This window comes from Anomalospiza imberbis, chromosome 17, assembly GCF_031753505.1.
Source record: "Anomalospiza imberbis isolate Cuckoo-Finch-1a 21T00152 chromosome 17, ASM3175350v1, whole genome shotgun sequence".
NCBI classification, from domain to species: domain Eukaryota; kingdom Metazoa; phylum Chordata; class Aves; order Passeriformes; family Viduidae; genus Anomalospiza; species Anomalospiza imberbis.
The window spans coordinates 5,745,849-5,770,385 of record NC_089697.1 but is presented as its reverse complement, the minus strand read 5'-3'; the positions used below and the strand labels follow the sequence as shown (position 1 = coordinate 5,770,385).

The following is a 24,537-nucleotide window of genomic DNA, read 5'->3' as shown; positions in this document are numbered from 1 at the left end:
TCCATGGCTGTGTCACAGAGCCCGTGATGCAGCCATGAAAGGCACAGCCCAGCAGAGGCAGCAGGGCTGGCGGTGTGACCTCCACACGCTGGAGGGCAGTGCTGGCGATGAGGTGACAGTAGCTGCCTGGTAGCTGCTGCTTCCCTGTGTCCTGAGCTTCCAGGCAGCACTGCTTGGCTGCTCAGTGACAGCCTGAGCCCCATCCTGCTTGGGAAGCTGTTCTGAGGGTGGGAGATGCTGGACTGCTCCCTGACACTCTAGAGAAACCCTCCTCCTCCCCCTCCCATCACTGCTGCCCCAGGGGCTGTAGCTAGGGCAGGTGGGAAGCTGCCCCTTGGTCTGACCCTGATGACGTACAGAGGGATTTGGAGTCATGACAAACACCTTTTAAGAAATTCTTAGTGAACCATGACTTTGTGATCCCTCATCCCCACAGGAAAAGGACTTGCAGGAGCTCCTCAGAGAATGGTGCCTATTCTCAGCACCACCACCTCCTCCCACAGACCCCTCCAGCAGGATCCCCCAGACACTTCCCACCCAAGGGCTCACAGCTCCAGGTCATCCAGGCAGCAGCTGCACACCCAGTAACATCTGAGGGTCTCCAGGCTCCCCTGCACCCACACTGGATGTTCCCAACAGCCTGGGCCAGGGGTGGTTTTTTTCTGCCAGCAGAGTCTTCACCTCCAGGGTTTCAAAATCACCATTGAATGGCCAGGGCAGACCATGGAGGGTCTTGGAAAGAAAACATCAGGAGCTTTAGACTGGGGTGGTGAGCAGAGCACGAGTGGGAGCAAGCTTAGCTCTGTGCCTGGAGATGCCCAAATTACATCCAGAAGTGGCTCAGGGAAATGCAGGTTTGAAGCTGGGGCTGATTGAGGGAGCTGGAGTGACAGCCCTTCCAAAGAGCACTGGACACACCAGGCTGAGCTACTCTCACTCCCTCTAGGCACAAGGAGAAGGAAGGGTCCAGCTGAAATCCCAGGTTGAAGATAATGGTGGTGACAACAGAGAGGGCAGAGACACTCCACAGAAAATCTCCAACACACCATAGGAAAAAAAAAAGTTTTATTGTCACCATTATCAACGTTTTCATTAGCTTAACACTGAATTGTAAATCACTTATTCATTACATATTGTCTGAATAAAACCTACAGACAGGAAAAAAGTATAGCAGAATCCTCTCCTGACTACAGACGAGTGGCCGTTGTCCCACCGGCGCTGCCGGGACCGTGTCCCACCTTCCACCCAAGGCAGCCCAGGCACCTCACAAGCCACTCGCCACCTGGGCAAGCAGGCTGCCCAGCTCCATTGCCTGTGTTCCCTCTGGCTCCACAGAGATTACACCTCACCAAATGATGTTAAAAACCTCCAGAAAGTTTTGGAGAGGGTTACAGAGGCCAAAAAGAGCAGATCTCAGCTGCCCCCACTCCTAGGGAAAAGCAAGAGGAGTGTTGTAGTGCGCCTGCAAAGTTACTGTTTTGTGGAGCAATTAATGAAGTAAAAAGGTTTAACCTGTGAAAGCAGATTTCCCTGCAGTGGCCAGGCCCTGGCAGTGGGGAACAAGGCAGAGCTCCAGCACGGTGGCAGAGTGGGGTGGGGGCAGGGATGGGCTGGGGGTGGCCCCATCCCCGAGCAGAGGCCAGCTCTGCCGCACCGCCCGGGGCTCCCGGCGGGCAGCGGGGGATGGATGTGTCAGTGCAAAGAGATGCCGTGGGCAGCCTCAGTCCCCTCGGGCTGGAATAAGGCCTCGTGTCGAGAGGGAAGTGGGGACCCATGTAGGGAGCAGAGGGTGCTGGGGAAAGCAAAGGGAAGGTGGAGGAAAGCTCGCTGGGAGCTGCCCTTCTCCCACCCAGAGGCAGCTCCGCGTCTTCTCCTGGCTGTCAGTGATGGCACATCCTGCCTGCCTGGGCTGCCCAGCCCCTGCAGAAGACCCCTGGCTCCTTCCGAGGATGGCAAAGGAAGTAGTTTGAACGCGGGACTGCTACAAGACGTTGGCAGGACACGGGCATCCCTGGTGGGTGGCAGGCCATGGCAGTGCTGCGTGAGGGGGTCTCGGGGAGGCACTGCATCCCCAGGATGCCCTTTCACCATGCAGGGTGCAGCTTGCAGGGAGCAGGAGGAAGACAATCCCAGTGTGGTGAGGCTAGGGGAACATGCCTTAAGATTCACCCTCCTAACCTCACTTTCCCTGGCTCCAAAGCCAAAACCAGCTCCAGGTCAAGAAGGAATCACCAAAGAAGAGACCAGTTTGCAGCACTGGGTCAGAAGCAACAGCCCCAAAGAAAGAAACTTCTGAAGGATTTGAAGCTCCAGGCTGGCATTTAGTGGGACCTGGAGTCCCCGTGGGCAGATATCCTAACATTTGGTGCCCAAGCAACTACAAAAAGCAGCTCCTGAAAAGCTTGTGGGATGGCTTCAGCAAGGTGTGCCTCAATCATTCTCTTGGTTGGTTCTGCTCCCACCATGGCTCAGTGACTGCAGCTCACAGCTGCCTGGGCACAGCGTGTGCCCACATGGCCTCTCTGCTAGACACAGCCCTTCCCTGCCCCTACACAGGGGGCTCAGCCCATGTAACATGCCCAGAGTAAATGCCAAGGCTGCCCATGGACCTGGCCAAGCTGGACTGCTTTGGTTGCCATTTTAGCTACTGATAAGTCACAAAGGGAAAGTCCTTCAGTCATCACCTCTGTTTGCTGGTGTCCTGGAAAGGGCTGGTGCAAGGTCCTTCCGTTTCAGCCACTAAAGTGCAAAGAACCAAATGCTACAAAGAAACTCTCCCCGGTTCCTCTCCTCCACCAGGATAAAAGCAGCTACCATGGGGAAGGGAGGGCAGAGGGTGCCTATGCTGTGGGAAGAGCTGGAGGTTCCCCAGGGACGTGTGATGCTGCTGTCGTGGGTGAGCAGCTGGGGATGGACGTGAGGCTGCCTGGTGACTGGGACGTGGCCACTGAGCAGAGGAGTCTGGCAGTGAGAGCTGAAGCCACATTTTGAGAACACCTAATCACTTGCAAACTCCCTGTGGCATTACCGTGTTCACAAACACACACCTTGGCTGGTGTGCACTGGGGTAAACACAAAAAGCCTTTCACTGATCATCCTCTTTTCACTGATCATCCTCTTTTCTAAATGCTTGGTTCAAATCCAGCAGCTGCAATTTCATTTTAGATGCTCCCTCCAGGTCACAATAGGCCCTGGACTCCTCTACTGATGGCACTTCACATTCACACCTCTCTCTCTCTTTTCAAAGCATCTCACAAAAAACAGGAATTCTTCCAGCATTCCTTGGGGCTCCCAGCATCACTGGGACCTGCTGCCTGCACAGCCAGTAGCCTGGCAATCTTGAGAAGAACATGGACACTTGTCCTATGGGAAATGCTGGGAGGAATCCACAGGCAATGGACCGGGATGCTGTTTTGAAGCTCTTTTATTCTATGCACCGCATCAGTGAAGGAGCTGACTTAAAAGCCAGTATCCTGATCCTGCCACTTTGGAAAAATCAGAGAGCCCAGCACTAGCAAATTTCTGAAGAAAGGCACAGAACAGCCTGTGCCTGTGTTATACCTTGGTCCCCTGTGAGCCCCTGCAAAGGTGCAACCTCTCTGCCTTGGGTGGAATTTTTTAACAGAATGGACAAATACCACCTATGAAATGGACAAAATAACCCACAGAGCCTTTAAAGAAGAGCAGCCTGATCCGCTGCTCTGAAAAAAACCCTCCCTTTAGCCTGCCCCAGGTGTCTTGAGGAAAATAGGCAGCTGTCAGGCAGAGCTCAAGTGGCCCCAGAGTGCAAAGGCTTTTTTGCTTTATCAGGGCTACAATGGCAGTGGGAACCATTCTCGTCAAGTTACAAATACTAGATAGCCTAAGAAAAACAGGAGATTGAAACAGTCATGAAGTTTATACTGAAACTATTTTTTACCTCTGTTGTATGAAGTCACCTACAGCTGTTTCTTTCTTCACCTAAGAGAGATCTCATGTCGATGGGCACAGACACTCACAGAGAAGTCTATAGAATGAATATATCTCACAAGGCAACAGCCCAGTCTTTGTTTTTTACAATCAAAGTTAATATGGACCTTTCTCAAAAGTGATGTTGTTCAGATTAAAGACAATTATAAACTGTATCAACAATATGTACTACAGCCTGCAAGTCACAATCTGTGCACACCCAATGGAATATATTATTGCTTGGTAGCCTATTAGACTTTGTTTATAAAAAGATTTTTTTACAGAGTACAGGATTATGACAAAACTAGCTAAGTAGTTCTCATCTTGAAAATACAACATCTATTCTTTCAACAAAGTAGCTGAGAGTTAATGAACAATAACAAATATTTACTAATAATTGTATGGCCAGTTTGAACAGAATTTCTTATAGGACTCTTTTCTGGTGTTTATTTACATACGCCTCTTTTCTTTTGGAAAAAAGTTGATAAAATATAACAAGGAACATAGAAATCAAAAGAATGAGTAAACTTCATACCAAGAACATCAAACATTTTTGAAAACACTAAATTATGTTACCTGTTAAAAAACATACGTATCATTTTGTCTTTAAAGAAAAATATTTTTCCTGTTTTAAAATATTACCAACAGCATGTAATAAACTAACTTAAAATGAGTTTCATAAAAAAGTTGTCTTGCTGTCTAAACATTACTAAACATGCTTAGGTTGAGATTCTGTTAACTGCCTCAACATCTTAAAAACAGCTCCTTTACAGGAACTTGTGATATTTATACTCCAGGAGACCTGCAAATTTAGAACAGTACAATGATAAAGGATCTGGTAGCTAGGAACAATAAATATATATTTTCACTCAAAGCAAATAATTCTGCAATGTTCTTTGAAACAATCCATGGCCAAGAAATGCTGGCCCTTACCCTGCCCGCAGTGCCTGCAGAGCCAAGGGATGCTCCAGCAGCTCCAGCTGCAGGATGAGGACCCATGGATTGAATTGCAGAATGAGGACCTTGGCCATCCCAGCCGTGTCAGGGCAAAGGGAAAGAAACACCAGGAGACTGGGAAAATACCACATTTTTTTTTCCTGAACAAATCAGGACCATGGGCATGGCTGCTTTTTGCTCAGCGCACAAAGAGAACAAAGCCACATGCGAGGCTGCTCTCCCTGTGTGCAGGGGTTTCTCACTGGGGAGAGATCATTCTGCTCTCAGTACTAGGATTTGTTTTCCATGATGCAGGTAATATTTAGGGATTGGCTCTCCATGGGTTTTTTGGCCAGCAATGCTCCCAGTTACCTTTACAATGTAGCAGTTCATGCACAAGGAACAGAGAATCAACCCTGAGTTGGGCAGGTATTTATCTCTCCTCAGTCTCATCCCTCATAATCATTCACCAAGCAAAAATACTGTGACACCTTGTTTTTTCCTTTAAGTCTCCTGCTCTTCCTCTCTCCCTCCCTGACTCTAACCAACAGCAAGACTCAGGCACAGGAAAAGACTCAGCCAGGAATTGCAAAGGGAACAAAAGTTCCGCTTTCAGCTGCTCATCACTATGGCAAAATGCTGCTTTATACATCACCACACTGGTAATCCCAACTCTCACATCACATCACCTTAGACAGAAACTGGCCAGCCACACTTGGGGAAAAGTGGGTTAGGCTTTATAAAAATAGGCTATTCCAAGCCTGAGACTTGTCTTGGATGCTACACTGGGAGTCTGAAATCAATGGACACCTAGCAGAGTTCTTTTCTGACTACAATACACCATGGCCAGTGCAGGAATCATGCATATGAGTGAAGTAAGAATTTAAACTGTAGGGCACCATGCAACTCCCCCGGCCTCACTCTGTGTCCCGTGAGCACTTGCAGAAGAGCTCCTGTGAGTCTGCTTTGTGGAGGAAGGTCACCTGCACTTGCCAGTCCATGTGACTGTGCTGTGCTTGGCAGCCAGGGATTGCAGTGTTCACTTACTGGGGAGAAACAGGACTTGGAGTGAGTAAAACAAAAGCGAGAAGCACTGGACCACAATCAACCACGTAAAAAATGCAGAAGAAAATCAGATGTGAAACTGCCTCCAAATTACAGAATTGGAGATGTTAACAAAAACAACACAACTAGAACCACAACTTCTTTATCTACCCTGACAGTGACCCTTCCGCATGATTAAAACCAGACGGAAGACAGTCCTTGGTGTTAAGGAGTCCTGTGGTAACTCAATTGATCATCACTGAGCCTGCAGAGCTTTCAAAAGGGCAGGAAACAGAGACAAGTTGCATCTGCCAGGCACACAGAAACTGAACTTTTTGACAGACAGTTGTTAAACAAAGTTTTCTGGGGAAATATTTTTGGCATATATAGTCTCCTACTCCCCATTAAAAACTGAAAAAATGCTTCAATCATCTTACTGGACACAGGAAACTCAGGATTAACTTAGCTCTTACTGGTAGATAATGTCCAAACTAAGTACCAATGCAAAGCTTTCAGCATAACTTAAGACAGAAGCCCTGTTGCCAGGTCTGGCGTGTCCCTGGAGCTCTCCACAGTCCTTTTAAAGTCATAGTTATTAAAAGATCCAGTGCTACAAACCACTAAATCTACCTAATCTATTCTAGTTCATACACATATTGTACAATATTGCCTAGTACTCACTACATACCAAGAGGAAAAGATGCCAACTTGAATTACAGTAAATGTGCTTCTTTTTAAAAAATAAAAATAAAAGAGAGAGCGCCACAACATAGTTTGACCAGCATGCAACAAACTTTCTTCAGCTAATATATAGAAATTGTCTAATACATTAGAAAAAATAATTAGTGAGAGGCCAGAGATATATTTGATCAAGGAAATTAAGAGATTTTTCTGAAATGTTGAGGCTTTTGCCACTGAAGACTCAAAAAATTAGTCATTCTATGTCCCTTGTCCTCTTTCCCTCTCCTTTATATTATATAATTTTTTACAGATTATTGTAAGGCCTATATAATTTTTGCATCTATCCTGTAATTTATCTCAAAATAATTTAAAATGCCATAGACAAGCTAGGACCAAAAGCAACTGCTTTTACCATCCACTCAACACTCATGCTTTTACTCTAAAAAAGCTGAGGTCCACATGCAGAAATAAATGCTCAGTATTTCTCTATGACAGGCCAAGAATCTGCTCATTCCTATATGGGACATGGGACCTTCACTTTTAAGCCACAAACTAAAACATCTCTAAAAGTTTATTCTGGGACAGCAGTCATCAAATCCTCATTTAAGAACTAAGACAAAACCTAGCCAAAACAGAGCTATCAGCAGAAAATCTTTGGAGATTCTCTGTGATTCTGGACAATTTAATTGTCTGAAGGATCCAGAGCACTTCCTCCACCACATGGCTCTGCTGGCAGCAGCTGCCACAGCTCAGCAAATGTGCTTTACTCATTTAATGAACAGAACACACGTGCTGTGACCACTGTGTCATCACATTCCTCACTCACTACCTCTCTGTACTTTGGGGATCACATCTCCTCTTGCAGGACACTTGACAATGCCTGTGTAGTACCAAAACTGCCTAAGGCTCCCCTCTCTCCACAGAGGGAAGGTTATGGGCTCTCCAGCACCTTCTTCTCAGATGGCAAACTGAGGTTTCTTTCTTCTGCACCCCCAGAACCCCCCATTTCCTTTCCCATGGCAGAATAAAACAGTCCTGTTTAAGGTCTGGGAAGGAAGGGCAGCATCTCCAGCAGATATGTACCAGTACCAAGGAGATGAAAGAAAAAAGCAGGAGATAGAAGACATCATGACTGAAGGATGCACAGCAACAAGTAAGGGAGTCAGCAAATAGCAGAATGTCTTATCTGACAATACAAAACACCTCAAGCTGCAAGTGTGATGTTCAGCTCCCACTTCCAGTGTTTGGGGGTTTTTTCTGAGCAAAATTGTGGTTAATTAGCCTGCTAAACTCGAACTCTGTTTAAACTGTCTGCTCTAAGTAGGCGCTACTTGTTCTCCCACCAAGCATGCTTCATCAGCAGTGTTAGACACGTAATGCAGTAAAGACACTTGCTGGTAATTTGGCACAGTTTGAAAACACAGCAACGACAGTGTTACAGCTAACATGACTCAGTGACAGGGAACTGATTCTAAAGAAAGAGTTGCAGTTTTCTTTCTTCTTCTTCCTCTCAGAAAGGAAGACATAAAAAGACCTAATGCTTCCTCTTAAACTTTCTGTTCCTGCTCTTTTTAGGCCAGACGATGACCTCTACATTTTTCAGGTACTTTCCTGTGAAAGAATTCATATTAGAAATTTCTAACACACACAGCTAAGAGAAATTAATTCCTTACTCCCCCCAAATTCTTTCGAATGCTGCAACTTTCCAGGGTTAATATTGATCTGAAACAAGGGTCCAAGAATGACAGCGAGAGAAGTGAAACAAGAGGTGTATGTCTAATTTGACAACTAGGACTCATGCCCCATGGCACCTCCTCCTCGGACAGAGAGGGCACAGTGCCCTCCCCCTCGTCTTCTGTCTAAGGTCACTGGGTTATCCTCCTCTTCCAGCTCCACAAGAACTGATTGAACATGCATTGCGCTTGAGGTCAGAGTTCCAGCAAACAAAACCTTGACAGCATGTTTAAAAAACAAAAGCAGTTCCCCCTTCCTTACTCACTAAGACCTGTCACAGCAGGGTCCCACTGTGCTCTCCAGGGAAAGCTGTGAGGACTGACGCAGGAGCGGGCCTGTAGTGGGATCTACCATCGAGGAAGTTGGGAAGAGCTTGTACCAGCCAATTGCTAAAGTTGACAAATCCAGTTCTTCCAGGAGAACCCTGGCGACTCCCATGAAGTGCTTGCGCTCCATGCGTCCATAGTTTCCCCAGACTATCACCTTAGGGACAAGAAGGGGCAGCACAGTTAATCCTCAAACTTTTACACTTCCTTGGGAAGCACAAGTCTGACCAATCCTTCTACTCATCCAACTTTCTGGAGCTTTGCTACAGCCTGAGAAGACCAGAAATATTTACTCTACCAACAGGTGACATGAAGCTCTGCCTGATGACATTACTATTTTATTTTAAGCACATGTTTACAAATCCTAATGTTATTGGATTTTTTTCCTCCCATGGAACAGAGGTGAATGTGCATGTGGATAAGACCCCATTTTGCTGGGCAGGGGCAGCCCCTGCAAAAAGTATCCTCAGGGCTGCAGTCAAACACCTGCAGGTAAAATCTGGTCCTGGCATATAACAGGCCTCGGACACCAAAAGGTGGCCTGGTGGGGGAAGGGCAGGAGGAGCTCCTGATCTGGAAAAACAAACCAACAAAAAAAAAAGTGGGCAAAAGCTTGGGCCAAAAGCCAACAGTTTGAGGAGAAAAGCATGTTTTAACTTCTGCACATGGAGCTCATGCCGTGGGGCAGATGGAGATGAGGCATGGCCACTCACCTGGAGGAAGGGCAGGAGCCAGGGACACGACACGAGGGGCACACGTGAGTGACATGCAGGGCAAGCAGCACAGACGGCCGAGAATGGCTCACAGAGGAAGGGCCAATGAGAGAGCTGGCAGAGGAGCAGGGAAAGCTGAGTCACACTTACGACACGATGGAGACCAGTGGGTGGAAGAACAAATGCAGTGAGGGTCACGGGCTTATGCATGCTGGAGGTCTGCACGTGGCCAGGTGGCCCTGCATGGCTCAAGACAAAGGTGACGACTGCAGAGCGAGTCCATGCTCTGAAGAGGAGAGGATGAGTAGGATGGGTTATGATAACAATTAGTGATCTCTGGCTAATCCTGACAGCTTCTTTCCCATGGCTCCTAACAACCACAACACTACAGTTTTCTGTAAAATTAGGTAGGAGAGACAATGAATGTCAATCAAAGACCAAAAATTCACACTCTGGGCCAGCAGGAGATGGAGCAAGCCACTGCACAAAGTGGGTTTGGTGACATGTCTGTTAGCAGAAAAGCCAAGCTGCTCAATTTATTCTTGGAATAAGTGCCTTTCCTGGCAGCAAGGCAGCAGGTAAGGAAACCCATGCAAGGCAAGAGCAGACCAAGCCAGGTCCCACTCCATTTCAGTCATAAATGTACAGTTTTGTTGCATCAGGGGAAAATGCTTCTAATCAAGGTAAATGAGGTAGAAGTCACAGAAGAAAACAGTCCAGCAGGTTAGCTGGCAATTTAGGCACCAGTGGAGGTAAAGAATAGAAACTCATGGATTAATTACATTAGTATTACAAATAGATTTTAGCCAGGCTTTATTGGATGGAAATTATTTTTATATGATTTAACAATGCAAATCACTCTTTTCTCTGGAAACATAGGTACAGAGCTGAAAATATGAGTATGGCAGAAAACATATGGAAGTAACAGAAAAGAGGTGGGAAAAGGTAGGATATGTAATTGGGTGATGGCAAAACAGAGAGCCCTGAATGTCTATAAACATGGAAGGCAACCCATGCTGCAAGATCATTTTAGCACCTATCGGTACCACCCATCTCCTAACTGGGTGGGAAAAAAAGAATTTAAAAAATTTTAAAATCAATCCTCTCCTGGAAGGCACTCATGGTACCTGGCAGGGTGTCAAATAATCATCAGCTTGAGTACGAAGAAAAAAGGATTCCTTTCCCTTTGTTAAGTTCATATCGAGTGCATTTGGTTCGATGCAAACACTGGCTTTTTCTCATCTATGTTAATTAACCAGCATGACAGGACTTAGTATCTTCCATGAGAGATGGAAGAGAGAGAGGGGCACACCTGAGACTTGCTCATCTTACCTGTAATACTTTGCCCTGGGGACTCTCAGCAAACAGCAACACCTGATTGTACAAAGGGTCTAATGACTTGCGAGCCACTTTTGTCTTCTTCTTCGCAATGCACACGCCATTCTCTAGCAGGTAAGCTTTGATGTAAGCAGCTGGAAAAAAGAACATGGTCAAATATGAAGAAAATCTTCATGCTCACTTTAGAAAAGACAGTGTGCCATGTCTCAGGTGCTTCTATAGAAGGCAGTTACAGAAGGGAAAAGATTTGCCCAAGCAGCCTTGTTTTCAGTACCACGCACAGGCTGCTTAGTCCTGCCAAGCAAAAATTCAAGTTTTCCCTGTTCACAAGCATTGTGGGAGGCCTGGACCCAGGGAAGTACATTAGGAGATCAAAGCATCCTACCTGGCAGTGTTTTGGAGCCGGGTTTTGGTGTCAGTCCTCGAGCCTGAATGATATCCACTTCAAGCTGCCCATTTCGCTCTTGCAAGCCAATTTCCACGTCCCCTAAACCAAAATGTCAAAATATATAGAAGACTTTCAAAATAATACAGAAGACTTTCAAAATAATACATCCTTGGGTTACAAAAATCTTTAAAAAACAATCTTCATGTCCCTCCTGCACAAGCTGTAACAAACTGTATGTGCCCGATTTCCTCCTGAATTACTCTGAAGCAGCTCCACGGTGATTCCAGGCCACATTTTCAAAAGCAAACTTGACTGGGAGCCCTCTAAAATGGCTTTGGTGGCTCAGTCTCCTACTCTTTGTGGCAGCAAGCTCCTCATCTCTCCCAGATGGAAGAACCTAGGACTGCAGGCTGCTTTGGAAAATGCAATTATGGTACACCATAATGAAATTCTTACAGAGCCTGATAGGTCTTAGAGAAAGAAAAACCCCACAAGATGCATTTTCAGGATTTTAGCTGCATTTTACTTAGTCTGTGCCTTTCAGAGCTGAGAGAGAAAAGCATAAAGCTGCTGCTCTGCTCCTAATACCACATTTGCTGCAGCCAGCAAAACCTTGCAGCCAAGCTCACTCGATTTAGCAGTGAAATGGAGCAGGACAGTGTTTGATCAGCAGATGCTGGACACATTATTAGCTGGCTTGTAGGAGCTATCTGTTCAAGACTCAGTTAAAGCCACCCAACTCCTCTGTGTTCCTTACCCATCGAGGTGGTGGCCAAGGTCTGACGGCCAACAAACTGTGCAGGGCCCATGCTCCCCAGGAAGTCACTAAACTGCCCAGCAGATGCCAGATGGACTCCACTGAAATTCAAGCTGCAAAAGAAAATTATTTTGGCTAGTGGTTAATCTGCATTTTAAAGCAACTCAGTAACTAAAGAACCAGATATAATATATCTTCTAAATGAATGATATCTACAGAAGCCTTTGTTTTGAGTAAAGCCCGATGGTTTCCACACAGTTTAGTTAGATGGAATCCATTTAAAATCTCTTTCCTCATCCAAAAAAAACCCAGTAACAGCTGCAGTCATCAGCTGATCAATATTTGTTTAGCTATAACTAATTGTCTCTAAGGAAAATCTCTGCTATCTCAGGCTCATATGTGGCCTGTCACCTCTTCAGGTAACAGATTGCTAGAATAGCTTACAGGATTGTCTCTTGGTAGCCATCCCTTCCCAATCCTCATTTATGTGGAGGAAATAATCCATCTAGAGCAGTAGTTAAAAGTGAGATGAGCAGGGCAAGCATCAATCCCCTTGGGACTCAATTCCCTGTTTATTTAACACACACTCTGAGCAATACATCTTCTTTTTGATTAGAGGGTCCCATTTCCTTCTGCTCGACACCAGAAGCATCCACCCTGTCCACATCTTGTGGTTTTCATATCTGCTTCCATGACTGTAGCCACAAAGAGGATCTGAATATGGGTGGCAAGGCTAATAGGACAACATCCTCAAACACCAACAGTGTCTCTGCCACAGTCACCACAGCAAAACAAAAGCTGTTGGGAGGACAGAGCCTCCAAATCTCATCACCAGGCACTGAGGCTGGCCCATGGCAAGCTACAGGTGCTGGTCACTGCACTGGAACCTGTGTGTGGCAACACAAAAGAGTCAAACTGTGGTACACTGATACAATTCAAGATTTACCCAGTTGTACCCTGATTTACGCAGCTGTTTTGGAGGTTGTAGAAGAACTTGCTGCAAATGGTAAGGAGGAGGCTTGAGGCCAGCATTTGACACCTACATTTGTCCCACAGGCATCTGCCAAGCCATGACACAGCTGCTGAGACACGTCAGGAGCTCTGTGCCGGGATACCCACGCTGCCGTGCCAGGCGCTGCTCTCTGCCTGCTGCGTGCCAAAGTCAGGCACAGTTACAAACCTCCTCCACTTCTCCAAACTTCCTTGAAGGGGGGCAATTACCCATGGAATGATACAGCCCCCGTTCCCCAAATCCGTTTCTCACAAAGGACGCTGCGAGGAGGCTGCACGTTGGGTACAGGCAGAGAGGAGCCCTGCCTGCGGGGTGGGCTGGGGACTGCAGGCTCTCACACAGCTGAGTCAGCCACAAAGACTTGGTGATGCCCCCTGCTAGCCAGTCACATTTGAAAGACATTAAAAAGAAAATAAATTCTTTTCCAACCCCATTCAACCAGCAACGTGTTAATTTCAGGTTGGGATTTCAGCTCTCATTAGCTATTTGCAGACCTGCTCTCAGCCCCATGGGAATATTTATTTATTCTGACAGGGAAGAAGGATGCCAGCACACACACCTCAGCAGCTCACCACACGTGGGGACCGAAGAGGACACGTCATCAGCATGGGTTCATAGGGTGGCTTAGTTCCCTGTGACCGGGGCACTGCATTAAATGGCTCAACTTTTCCATGGAATACTGCACCTCCCCTCTACACTGACCTGGCTCTTTGAGAAATCTGGTTATTGCTGCTACACAGGGAGAGCTGCTGAGCCACCAGCATGGAAAAACCTGCCCTTGAGCTCTTTACGAATGTCACCTTTGTGAAAAGGGATGAGGGAGTCTCGGCGTCCTGGGTGACAGGCTTGGGAGGGGCTCTGTTTGGGTGCATTTTCCTCAGTTCAGTGGTTTTTTTCACCCTGCATCCACTGTTTGCACCAACACTCCAGGTGATATTTTGAGATACAACAGAAGCAGTGGCACTTATTTGGCATTCGTTGCAGAGAAGGTTTAACATTTTTCTTGGTTTCCTGTGTCACCAACTCCTTAGCAGCACAAGGTGCATCCCCAATGTCCAGGGCCACACTCTGCTCTCTGTGGGCGCACAATTCCTGCCTCACCATCCACTTGGCATCTGTCAGCCCCACCGTGGCAGCCGGCCCGGGGACCAGGGCAGAGTTGCTGGATTTGTGGCCTGGCTCCCCAGGATAAACTCTGCACACAGAGAGAGAGAGAGAACCCCAGGGCTAGAAAATCTGCAGGGACATGGGATGGGGGAAGCAGAGAAGAGAGAGCCCAGAGCCAGACAGGCTTTATCAGGCTCATGATTTGCCCATACAAGGAGGGAAGAAGTGAGTCCTGATGCACATGAGGACCAGCGAGACTCCGTGACCCTGCTGGCTCAGGCATTTTGGGCTGCACACAGAGAGTCAAAAAAGGATGAAAACTAGTGCCTAGAGAACTCAAAATAGTGCAGGAAAAAGGAGATCTGACAGACAAAGACATAAAATTCAGCAGGAGATGAATGGACCATCAGCCAGAAGGCAAATGTTTTCTTTATTCTCTTCAACTCATGGAAGACAAATGGGCCAAACTCGGGTCTCGCTCCTGCCCTGGGGAGTGTGTGACCTGAACCAGCACGTAAATAACAATCTGGCAAGACAACTCACAGCCCTTCAGGGAAATGTTCACTGCTGTGCTCAGAACAGATGCCTGGGCTAATTAGCAAGATGCTGAGGACCACGACAGAGGAGGGGAAGCCCAGGATTGAGTGAAGCTGAGAGCTATGAGAGCTCACAGCACACCCAGAACCAGGTCTTGGAGCAATTTCTCTCTAGGGGGAAGTCCAGCCGTGTTACTGCAGAGGACACACAAAGGTGGGAGAAGACCACCCACAGAAACCCTGCAGGACAGCAAAGGAGAGAAACCCCTCTGAATATTCAAAACAATTCAGGAAACCATTTCCTCTTACCTGCCAGAAAGAGAATCACATCAAAGGCTGATGCCAAGGATTCCTCTGCACTACACCTGTGTGGAGAGAAGGCACCTGTGCTCTCACACCAGCCTACCCCTTCTCTGGTCTAGCAGGAGGTATCCCCGCCCATGGCAGCAGGGCTGGAACCAGATGATATTTAAGGTCCCTTCCAAGATGTTATGTGATGCTATCTATGAATGCTGATAGCAAAGGCTCTGCCCAGCAGCTGGGGCAGCTCAGGAGAAAGTAAAAGCACCTGCTAACAGAGCAGCTGATGCTGCAGCCTGTATCGATGACACAGAGGAAAAAAGCAGCAGAGTATGAAGGACAGTGTTAAAAAGCACAAGAACAAGGACTGTTGGGGTAAAGTTGAACCAATGGCAACTGGAAGTGCTTACAGCAAAGCAAAAGCTGCTGTTATCCTCCATAAATTCAGAAGTCAGAGAGCTCTGGATGACCTTGAAACAATGAATGCTCTGCAGTTCAAACTACAGCGAGAGGGCAGGACACCGCTGCAGGGACACCCAGGCTGGGCCACCAGCACAGACCCTTGCAAAGAGGGCAGTGGAGCTGCTGCTTGAATGAAGCTGCTGATCCCAAGGGGAATGGCAAAGCTCACTTAAAAACACAGGCCAAGGTCAAGACTCCATCAGTCTGGATAACAGCCCTAGTTAATGGGTTTACTAGCACTATAAGAAACTCAGTATTAAATTAGACAGTTAATGTTCCCCACTGTTGTTATATTTGACTGGGAAGGGAAGACATAGGAATTACTTCTATAATAGATTATGCCATTAGCTGTAGAACTGGCTGCTACGTTGCACAGAGGCTGACCTTTTGCAGTCCTGCTTTATTAGACACTAGAAGCAGCAGCTCTAAATCTTGGCTTTGACCAATTCCTGGACATATATTTGGGTATTGCCAATAACCCTGGAATGGAAACAATTTCTGTCTGGAAAAATCATAAGCTATCTCCAAGAAAGCTACTGCTTCTCCCTTGAGGGAAGAGGAACATAAACCAGCAGAATTTAGTATGAATGTGAATTAAAAACAGCAGGAACCATTCAGCAGAATAGACTAAATTTCAGATGCTCAAATTCAGCTTGGTGAGCTGTCTGTCAAATGCTCAGAGAGAAGCTGGGATGGTGAGGTGAGGGGGACATGCATGGTGAGATTATTGGGACAGGCTCTCCCCATTCATTCGTTTTTCCTAGTTAAAGCAGGGAGGAAAAGAGCTCCACCGTGACTTCTTTTAACCCTTTAAATGCAGCCCTGATGCTCCAAAGAGCCCTTCCCTGCCACTCTGAAACATGCTGCAGGCTCAGCAGACTTTTCCTGCCTGCTCTTTGCAAATATTAAGCTGTTCTGACCTGCCCTTGATCCAGAAACCAGCTCTCCAGCTGAACCACCACACACTGAATGTGCTGGAGACAGGCTCCTGAAGGAATCTGCTGCAGGTGACAGTGGTGTCTCCACCTTGGGTGACAGCCAGCAGATGTTTTACACACACTGGAGCGATCCTGGAAAGCCCTTCCCCTCCCACTGCCCAACATGTCTGATCTTTAAGGGGAACAATCACTACAACCTGGTTATCACTGATATGAGATGTCTCTTTTATTGCATCTAAAGAGAAATGCTACTAAAAATAGCCAGAGGAATAGAGGGAGCGCTTTGCAGCTGACTTGCAAACAGCAGCTGCCAGAGGCAGTAGGGCCCTGTGACAGGACCATCTCACGCTGCAAAGAGCTGCACACAGAGAAGATTAACAGGTGACACTTGTCAGCCTTTTGTGTAAAGGGCACAAATCCTCCACTGAGCGAAGGCAGCGCAGCCTTTGAACAGCAAAGCGAAATTAATTATCTCTTCTCTGGCCCTTTGCTTTCACTAATCATGATTTACAGGTCTGCTTTGCCACAGGCAAATGGGAACAATTTTAATGGAGTTAAAGATTATGGGTTTGCTGTGGAATTGCTTGTAAGTTGAACGCAATGCTGTTATTTGCCATAAAGCAGAGGGAGAGCACGGGGAGGTCAGCGATGCCTCCAGCGTGTCAAGGACAAATGAAGGACATTTTGCTGGAGGATGCTCAGACCATGGGCTTTAGCTGTAGGCAAGGAGGCAGGACAGGGACAGCAGAAAGATGACACTGGATGCTTTTGATCCTGGGATCTCTGAGCCCACCAACGCATCAGAAACCTGCACGAACATTAACCCTGGCCGCACAGGCACCAGCTCCCGCCAAGGCTCAGCACAGGCTGCAAACACCATTCCAGCATCAAAGAGCCATGGCTGTGGCCGAGCTGTCCCCGGCACGAGCGGCAGCAGGCACGGCAGCGGGGACACACCTAGTGCCAGCCAGCAAGGAGCCGGGCACAGCCGCGAGAGGGAGACACGAGCCCGCACAGAGCAGGCACCAGCCAGCAGCCCGGCTCTATGGCACACAGGACCGAGCCCGTACACCGCTTCTGTCCTTCTGTGACACGTTTATATGCAGAGTGGGACTGCTGGTGTGTACGGACTGGGGAACGAGAGGCTGGAGAGCAGCGCTGAGGAAAGGGACCTGGGGGTCCTGCTTGATGGCAAGTTGAGTATGATCAGCAGTGCCCTGGCAGCTGGGAGGGCAAATCCTGTGCTGGGGGCATCGGACACAGCATTGCCAGCAATGGAGGGGATTGTCCTGCCCTGCTCTGCACTGGTGCAGCCTCACCTCAAGTCCCGGGGGCAGTTTTGGCACAATATAAAAAAGACTATAAAAAATTGAGCTATTAGAGAGAGTTCAAAGGAGGCCATGAGGATGGTGATGGGACTGGAGAGGAAACCTTATGGGAAACCCTGGAGATCACAATGGTTTGTTCATTCTGGAGGAGACTGAGGGGAGACTTCATTGTGGTCTTCAACATCCCCGTGAGAGGAAGCAGAGGGACAGGTACTGATCTCTTCCCAGTGACAGGTCCTGAGGAAATGGTATAAAGCTGAGCCAGGGGAGGGTTAGGCTGGATGTTAGAAAAGGATTTTCACCCAGAGGGTGGTGGGGCACTGGAACAGGCTCCCCAGGGCAGTGGTCACGGCCCCGAGCCTGTCTGAGCTCTAGAAGCGTTTGGACACTGCTCTCAGGCTCAGGGTGGGACTGCTGGGGTGTCCTGTGCAGAGCCAGGAGCTGGACTCAGGGATCCTTGTGGATCCCTTCCAACTCAGCATATTCTACATTCTATGGATCTTAGAAGCTGTGTGCTCAAACTGGGGCTGAAACTGCCCAGACCTTCTTCTTTTAAACACAACATTCCTACTCCTGATTACTTAGGAAATCTGTGCAGCCTCTGAAGACTGTGTTCTTGTGCTGCATGCTGTAGGTCAGGCTGTATGAAAGCTGTCCTCTGTAGAGTAATTTAAGAGTGGCTTAAAGGGCTCCTTGCCAGCTGCTTGCTGCTCTACTCTTTCAGGGTAGCAGCATTTCCTGACCTACTCCTTGCAAAAATCTGTGTCCTTCCCCTCTGTGTGCAAATCATTCAGTCGCTTCCTTCATGGCACAGCAGCTGCTCCTTACATATGACTGGATGGAGAACCAGCTTTTCAGAGTTTGCTTGTAAACTGATCAGGATTTGAATGCCTAGATGGACTACACTGATTTCAATGCAAAGTGCAATGAAGAAAATGCAGAGCAGCTGTGCTGATCCCTCTCACACAGCATATGTGGCTCAGCTCAGTCCCTTCCGCACTCCCGCCTGCTGGTGGCTACAGATCAGCATGCAGAATGTGCAAAGGCAGACATATTTAGGGAAAATGTATCATTAATTTCTTTTCCTGTCCGTGCAGAGTTTGTCCGACCTCTTTTCTAAATCTATTTTTAAATTGCTTCTGGGACTCTGTATGCCAGGTATCCCATTATGCTGCTGAGAGCGTTTGCAGAATCAGCTTTCAAAATCTTGTAATACTCACAGGAAATACAATCAGAATGCATCTCCACAGGTCAGCCAGTCCACACCCAGGTCCCAAGGCCAGAGCAGCCTTATTTACAATATCCAGGACAGCTGCTTTTCTAACCTGTTCTTAAAATCCTTCCCTGAGAGTTTATTCCTGTGCATTGCTTTACTTTTTCCTTCCAAATATTTCTCCAGTTCTTCCTCCTTACACATCAGTCCTGAACATCCTTTGTGTATCATCAGTTTGAAAAACAGACCACCTATTCCCTTTCTTTTCCTCTTGATACCATGCTTTTTTGTAAGTCTTATAAGACTTTGAGATTGCCACACACTTGCTGCTGTGCCAGTGCAGAAGAAATACAGAGCAAGGCATTCATCTGCCTTCACAGGCTAGGTGTAACACCCTTTTGTCCAGGAACTCTCTCAGGAGAAGAGAATTTTGTGTCCTCCCCCTTGGTCCAAATCCCCATTCCTGTCTCTCTGTTTCACAAGTTGCACACCTTGACTCCCACGGAACTCCTCTGCTCTGGGTTCAGTGAGGTGGTGAGGCCAGACAGCTTCAACACAGCCACCCCCTAGCACACCCAGACAACAGCTATTTTCAGAAGATAGCATTTTGTTTTGTTCTTTTCATGGTTTCATTTACACCATCCACACAAACACCTATCTGCCATCATCTCAAGTCTCCAGAGGTGATACGTTCTTGAAGAGCTGCTCCAATGTGTCTGGTATGTGCATGGGATGTGTCTGGGTCCAGGGATAAGAAATTATTGTTCTGTTCTTGTAAATAAAAAAGCCTCTTTTTTTTTATCCTCTCATGGCACAAACTTGCAATTAATAAGCAAGTTGCCCAAACACAGCCATGCATCTCAGTGGTTTGACTTGCACAGCTGAACTAACAGATACATCATACATCTACATCTAAATTCTCCAGCTCTATCTTTAAAAAACAGGGACAGCAACAGATTCCTTCAGCCAGAAGCAATGGGGAGAGGGAAGTCTCCTCTGAGACTGATAACATATTTGACAGTTATTTTATTTGAGCATTAAAAAAAACCCATCAGAACTCCAATTTCAGGGAGCACTAATGTTCTGTGTAACAATCACACTCATCCATATTGCATGTTAACGTCTTTTAAATCGCATCTCCCAGGCAGGAGCCAAGCAGAATCTATCAGCTAAGGAGGAAGGCAGAACTTGCCAATGTCCATTACCCCATCTTTCAAATATTTATGGTGTGCACGAGGAATATGCACCCAGCTACACTGTCCAGGGACTGGGAACACAGCCCCTTAACCTGTCAAAGTCGATGTGAATGCTGCAGGAGCCTTCAGGGAAGGCTTTCCGTGAGAATCTATCCCTGCAGGACCCAAACCCACCCTAACCCCACCAACTGCACAGCTCTCCTCTGCCAGGCAAGATCTCCAACTCTGCCTCTCAACAAGCTCTGTTTCTCTCTGGGCCACTCCACTTTCTGTAGCATTTTTAGCACTGTGACGTGCTGTCTTATGTGCTGTAACACATTGTACTCCGCTCGCGTATCCCTTTCCTTCTGCTGTATGAATTCTGCCACTGAAACAGCGCTATAAAAACTATGCACTCAATTCTGTACAAAGACCTCCCCCACTCCCTTCCCCACCTTGCCAGGCTAGCTCCATTTTTAGCGATCACTAGTCATCTCAGATGCACTGAATAAAAGATAGCTACCTGTCTTCAGTGAGCAATTCTGTCTGTTCCCAAGAGGTTGCTGAAGGTGGGATTCACTGCATTTCCTGCTGGAACTACAGCTCTCAAGGTCACATCCTTTCTGAGCTGTGTTGGTCAAGCTTTGCCTGCACAAAAGGATGTGCTGTTGCTAAACAGGCTAAGGAATTTCTTGATATATTACAGAAATAATCTCCATGCCTTTCCTGGTTTCCATCTCAAAAGAGACAGGTTTCTTACAGCCTGAACTGATATTAACATGTTTCATTACATTTTTTTAAAGGACTTGGATAAAAAGAGGCCTGAAGATAATCTGTTATAAAAGAGTCTAGAACTCTCCTGGCTTTGGAAGTCAAACAAGAAACATTCAGGGAATAGCTGCAATGTGAATCTCCTGAATGGAGCATTCATTTTGATCATTCTTGAATGTTGATGGATAATTTTTGGTGAAGGGAAGTGAATTTTCACGTGGCCATGTGGTCACAACCCAGGCCAGTATTTTCTCCTGCTTCCTGTTAATTATTGCTCCACAGTGAAGCAGAGAAGAGCAGGCAGCTCCCCCAGCCTGTCTCGCACCAGCCCAGTGGGAGAGTTGGTACCAGAGACAGAAGGAAGCCAAGAGGCGCGAGCAGCCCGTGCTGGTGGCCCTTGTGCCAGGCTGTGTCCTGCTCCTGCCAGGGGCACAGCAGGGCAGAGCTCAGGCAGCACTGCCCTCACCAAGGAGAAGAGAGGTGAGATGGCTAACAACAAGATGCTTCCTTGCTGGACCTGCACACTCATCTCAGATAATACGAGAACAATCCTCCAAATCTTTGTTAGTCACCATCTGCTGTGCTTTTCTAAGGTAAAAATCACCTGATCTCTCCAGAACTTAATCATCCCAGCAGTAGCCAGCAAGAACAAAAACACTATGAGTACCACTCACTAGGCACTATGGCAGCCAGCCGGCTTTTGTTCCAGGTCCATTTTTATCTTTCTGCTCCATTTTCAGGAAGAAAAGTGTTTGGCAGGAAGAACTTACATGCAAGTCCAGAATCTACTGCTTTTTGAATGCTGTACATGGTCTCGTGCAGCTGCAGCAAAACCCAGCCAAAACAAGAAGTAGATCATGCAAGAGCCAGGATGGAGCTGAGATTCTGCTGAATCTCACAGGGCTGTTTGTGAGTTATTCCTATATTCGGAATTGTATCCTTGCAGCAATCCTGGTGTCCTGAGACTACCCCACAGGCACTTACTACAGTGGGCAACTGTTTTCTCAAGTGAATCTTTAAGTATAGACATAGAAGAAAATATTCACTGCTGTAGGATTTGTAACCAGTGCTAAGATTGTTCCGGATGAATTATGAATGGAAACATCTGTGTATGTGAAAGCACAACCAACCTGGCTGCAGCAGATCTGTTCTCCAATGACAGGGGAAGAACAGACAAGGTTAGAGAGCAGGTCACTTCCATACCCTGTTTGAGGGCAGACTGTAGCCATAAAGATCCCCCAAAAAAGCGAACAAAAAGGTGGCAGTGCTGCTTGAGATCTGCAGAGATGAAAAAGAGCAAGACCCTGAGGTGAAAGATCACTCCAATATAGCAGGTAAGTCCTAGAAAGTGTAAGAAAAACACAGTCTAAGAGCCAGTCTGTCGTGAAGAACAACTCAGCAGACACAGTGGGGGCCTGACAGATGGTGTCCCATGTCCTCCTTGCAGCACACAACCCAGCCTGGCTCCAGCACCTGGATTCATGAGGCTTGGTGCCCACATGGGGTGGTGAGAAGGTGAGGGAATGAAACCTGGACATGGGAGTGATTGAAAACAGTTTTGTTCAGAGTAAATATCTACTTCTCCTTCTACAAAGTCTCACATTGAGTTTTATTATATTAATTTCCCATACTAGCACACAACCACTGTCCAATAGAAAATCTGGATAAGAAGGTTGGAGGACTTCTTGTCTGACAAAAATTTACATGAAGAAGTGTGTTAACAATGTCAGCGTTTCCTGGCATGCTGTATGAGCTTTAATTCCAGGAGATGCATCATTTAGCCCAGCTAGTCTCCAGTACACTTCATCTTCAGGTAAAGGGAGTATTCAAAGGAAGGCCTAGCCTCTATACCTCAGAGGTATACCCCTGCATAATAAACCTCTCCATGAAAAAAAAAAAATCTGGATTTTATGCACTCTGGTGTTCACATGAAAGCAGCATTGCTCAAAACCATGCACTTCAGAACATTCTTTAACTGTGATACCTTGCACTAGCACAGAGCAGCTGTGGCAGCTGCCACCAGCTCCCTGCAACAAACGAAAAAGCAGTCAGTGAGCAACACTTTCTAAAAGCAGTTTGTATGGCTGAAGGCAGGTATTTAGGCCTCCTGCACCAAAATTCCACCAAATCTTTGATCACTTCAGCATGCCACCTTTGGAAGTTGTCCTGTTAGTCCTTAAATTGGTAAGGATTATAAGGACACATGGAAGTTGAGAGGTTTTGAATCCATCTTTTTCCAGGTGTGGACACACCAAAGGGATGCATGGGTGGAAAGAACTAGAAGAGCATTGCCTTGCTGAAAACAAGGGGTTTGACAGTCACTGCTGAAGACTCTCTGACCTGGGAGAATCTGCACCAGTCACAAACCCAGCTTTTATTAGAAAGAAAATCAACTCGCCACAGCTAACAGAGACATATGAATCTTCATTCTGCCTCCCTGGGAAGACAGCTACAGCAAATGAGAGAGGTCAAGAGAAATCTGATTTAGGAGAACACATTTCTGTTCCTCAAAGCTATTCCCCAAACAATTCCATTCTTTGCTGCAGGAAAAGAAAGTGGATAAACTCCCCTCCCACCATGTTTCAAGAGAATTGAGCCCCCTTAGCTCTTTGTACTCTCAGCCCTGTTTGCTTATCACTTGTGGCTCAGACAGATAGCTGCAATTCCCACCAGGTTCCCAGAAGAGATTAATTATCCCACCCAGGAACAAAGCATCCAGGAACCACTTAATCACACTTTTCAGAGAAGAGAAGAAACTACCCCATCCCTGGCTGAGATGCTGGCAAGGATGATCTGGAAGCGTTCAAGGTTGGAATACCAAACATTAGGCTTGTTCTAATAAAGACAATTGGATTGCAAAACAGGCTTTTCCTTTTTCTGTTGAGCTCATAGCTACATGTCACCTGCCTTCAGGGTGAGACCGCACTTGTAGGGGTGCAGTATTTTGTTGGCAGAAATACTCCCCCCCTCCACGAAAGCCCAACGAAGCAGCTGATGAACGAAGCAGTGAGAGGACACAGACCATTCAGGGAACTACATCCCTTCCCAGGAGGATAAGCTATGTAAATACAAAAAAGAAAGAATTTTGCTCTGCATGAAAGCAGATTCTTGCTTCTCATTGCCCAGGGAATGAACTTAATCACTAATCCTCTGCATCTAGTAGTGGAGGCAGAACTCCAAGCCACAGGACTGTGCTGGTGTAGCAGGAATATTTCCCTGGAGACAGCAGCTCACAGAAGAGATAAGGTACATCACAGCTTTGGAGTGACAAGATTGCTATCGCAGTCTGTGCCTCATTACTATTTTGAACCTTCAGCATAGATCTATGATGCCTTTCCAGGATTAGCCTACTTCTAAAGCTAAAGAAAGTCTCTCTTAATTTACAGCCTGTTACTTATTTAACACGAGAATCACATTAATTGAGAGTGCCTTTGGACTATCTCAGCATTTTAGCTGTACAGTGTACTTGGAATACCACACAGGGCTCGAGACAGCATACAGAGTGATGCCAAGTGTAGTCCTTGGCTTGAACAGAACACCTTTTAGGTATAGAAACATTTTGGCCTCACACCTAGAAAGCACAAAATCAGATGGTATGTACTGCCTTCTTTAAACACTGTGGGTTTTTTTGATTCCAAAGATTCCCGTGAACAGTCATCTTAGTAAAATAATTAAATTTCCATATATGGCTTCAAGTAATGGAAATACAAAAACCAGAATTGGAGACAAGTCAGGTCCCAAAGTTCTGGCCTAAATATCCCCTGCTTTGCACTCTGGTATAAAGTCTAAATGCAAGCATATTGTGACTTCTCTTGGGGTCAAAAATCTTT

General features: G+C 46.7%; 1 protein-coding gene across 1 annotated transcript in view; it reads right to left on the bottom strand.

Moving 5' to 3' along the window:
• Positions 1–1,048: 1,048 nt before the first annotated feature.
• The window catches only part of RIMS4 (regulating synaptic membrane exocytosis 4), a 55,382-nt gene continuing 31,893 nt past the window's right edge, over positions 1,049–24,537 (bottom strand). The window contains exons 3-6 of the mRNA XM_068207569.1: positions 11,866–11,978; positions 11,106–11,207; positions 10,715–10,854; positions 1,049–8,826 (exon numbers count right to left, since the gene is read on the bottom strand). Of these exons, the coding sequence (XP_068063670.1) occupies positions 8,608–8,826; positions 10,715–10,854; positions 11,106–11,207; positions 11,866–11,978 (574 nt within the window). The 3' untranslated portion in view covers positions 1,049–8,607. The remainder of the gene's footprint in view (positions 8,827–10,714; positions 10,855–11,105; positions 11,208–11,865; positions 11,979–24,537) is intronic.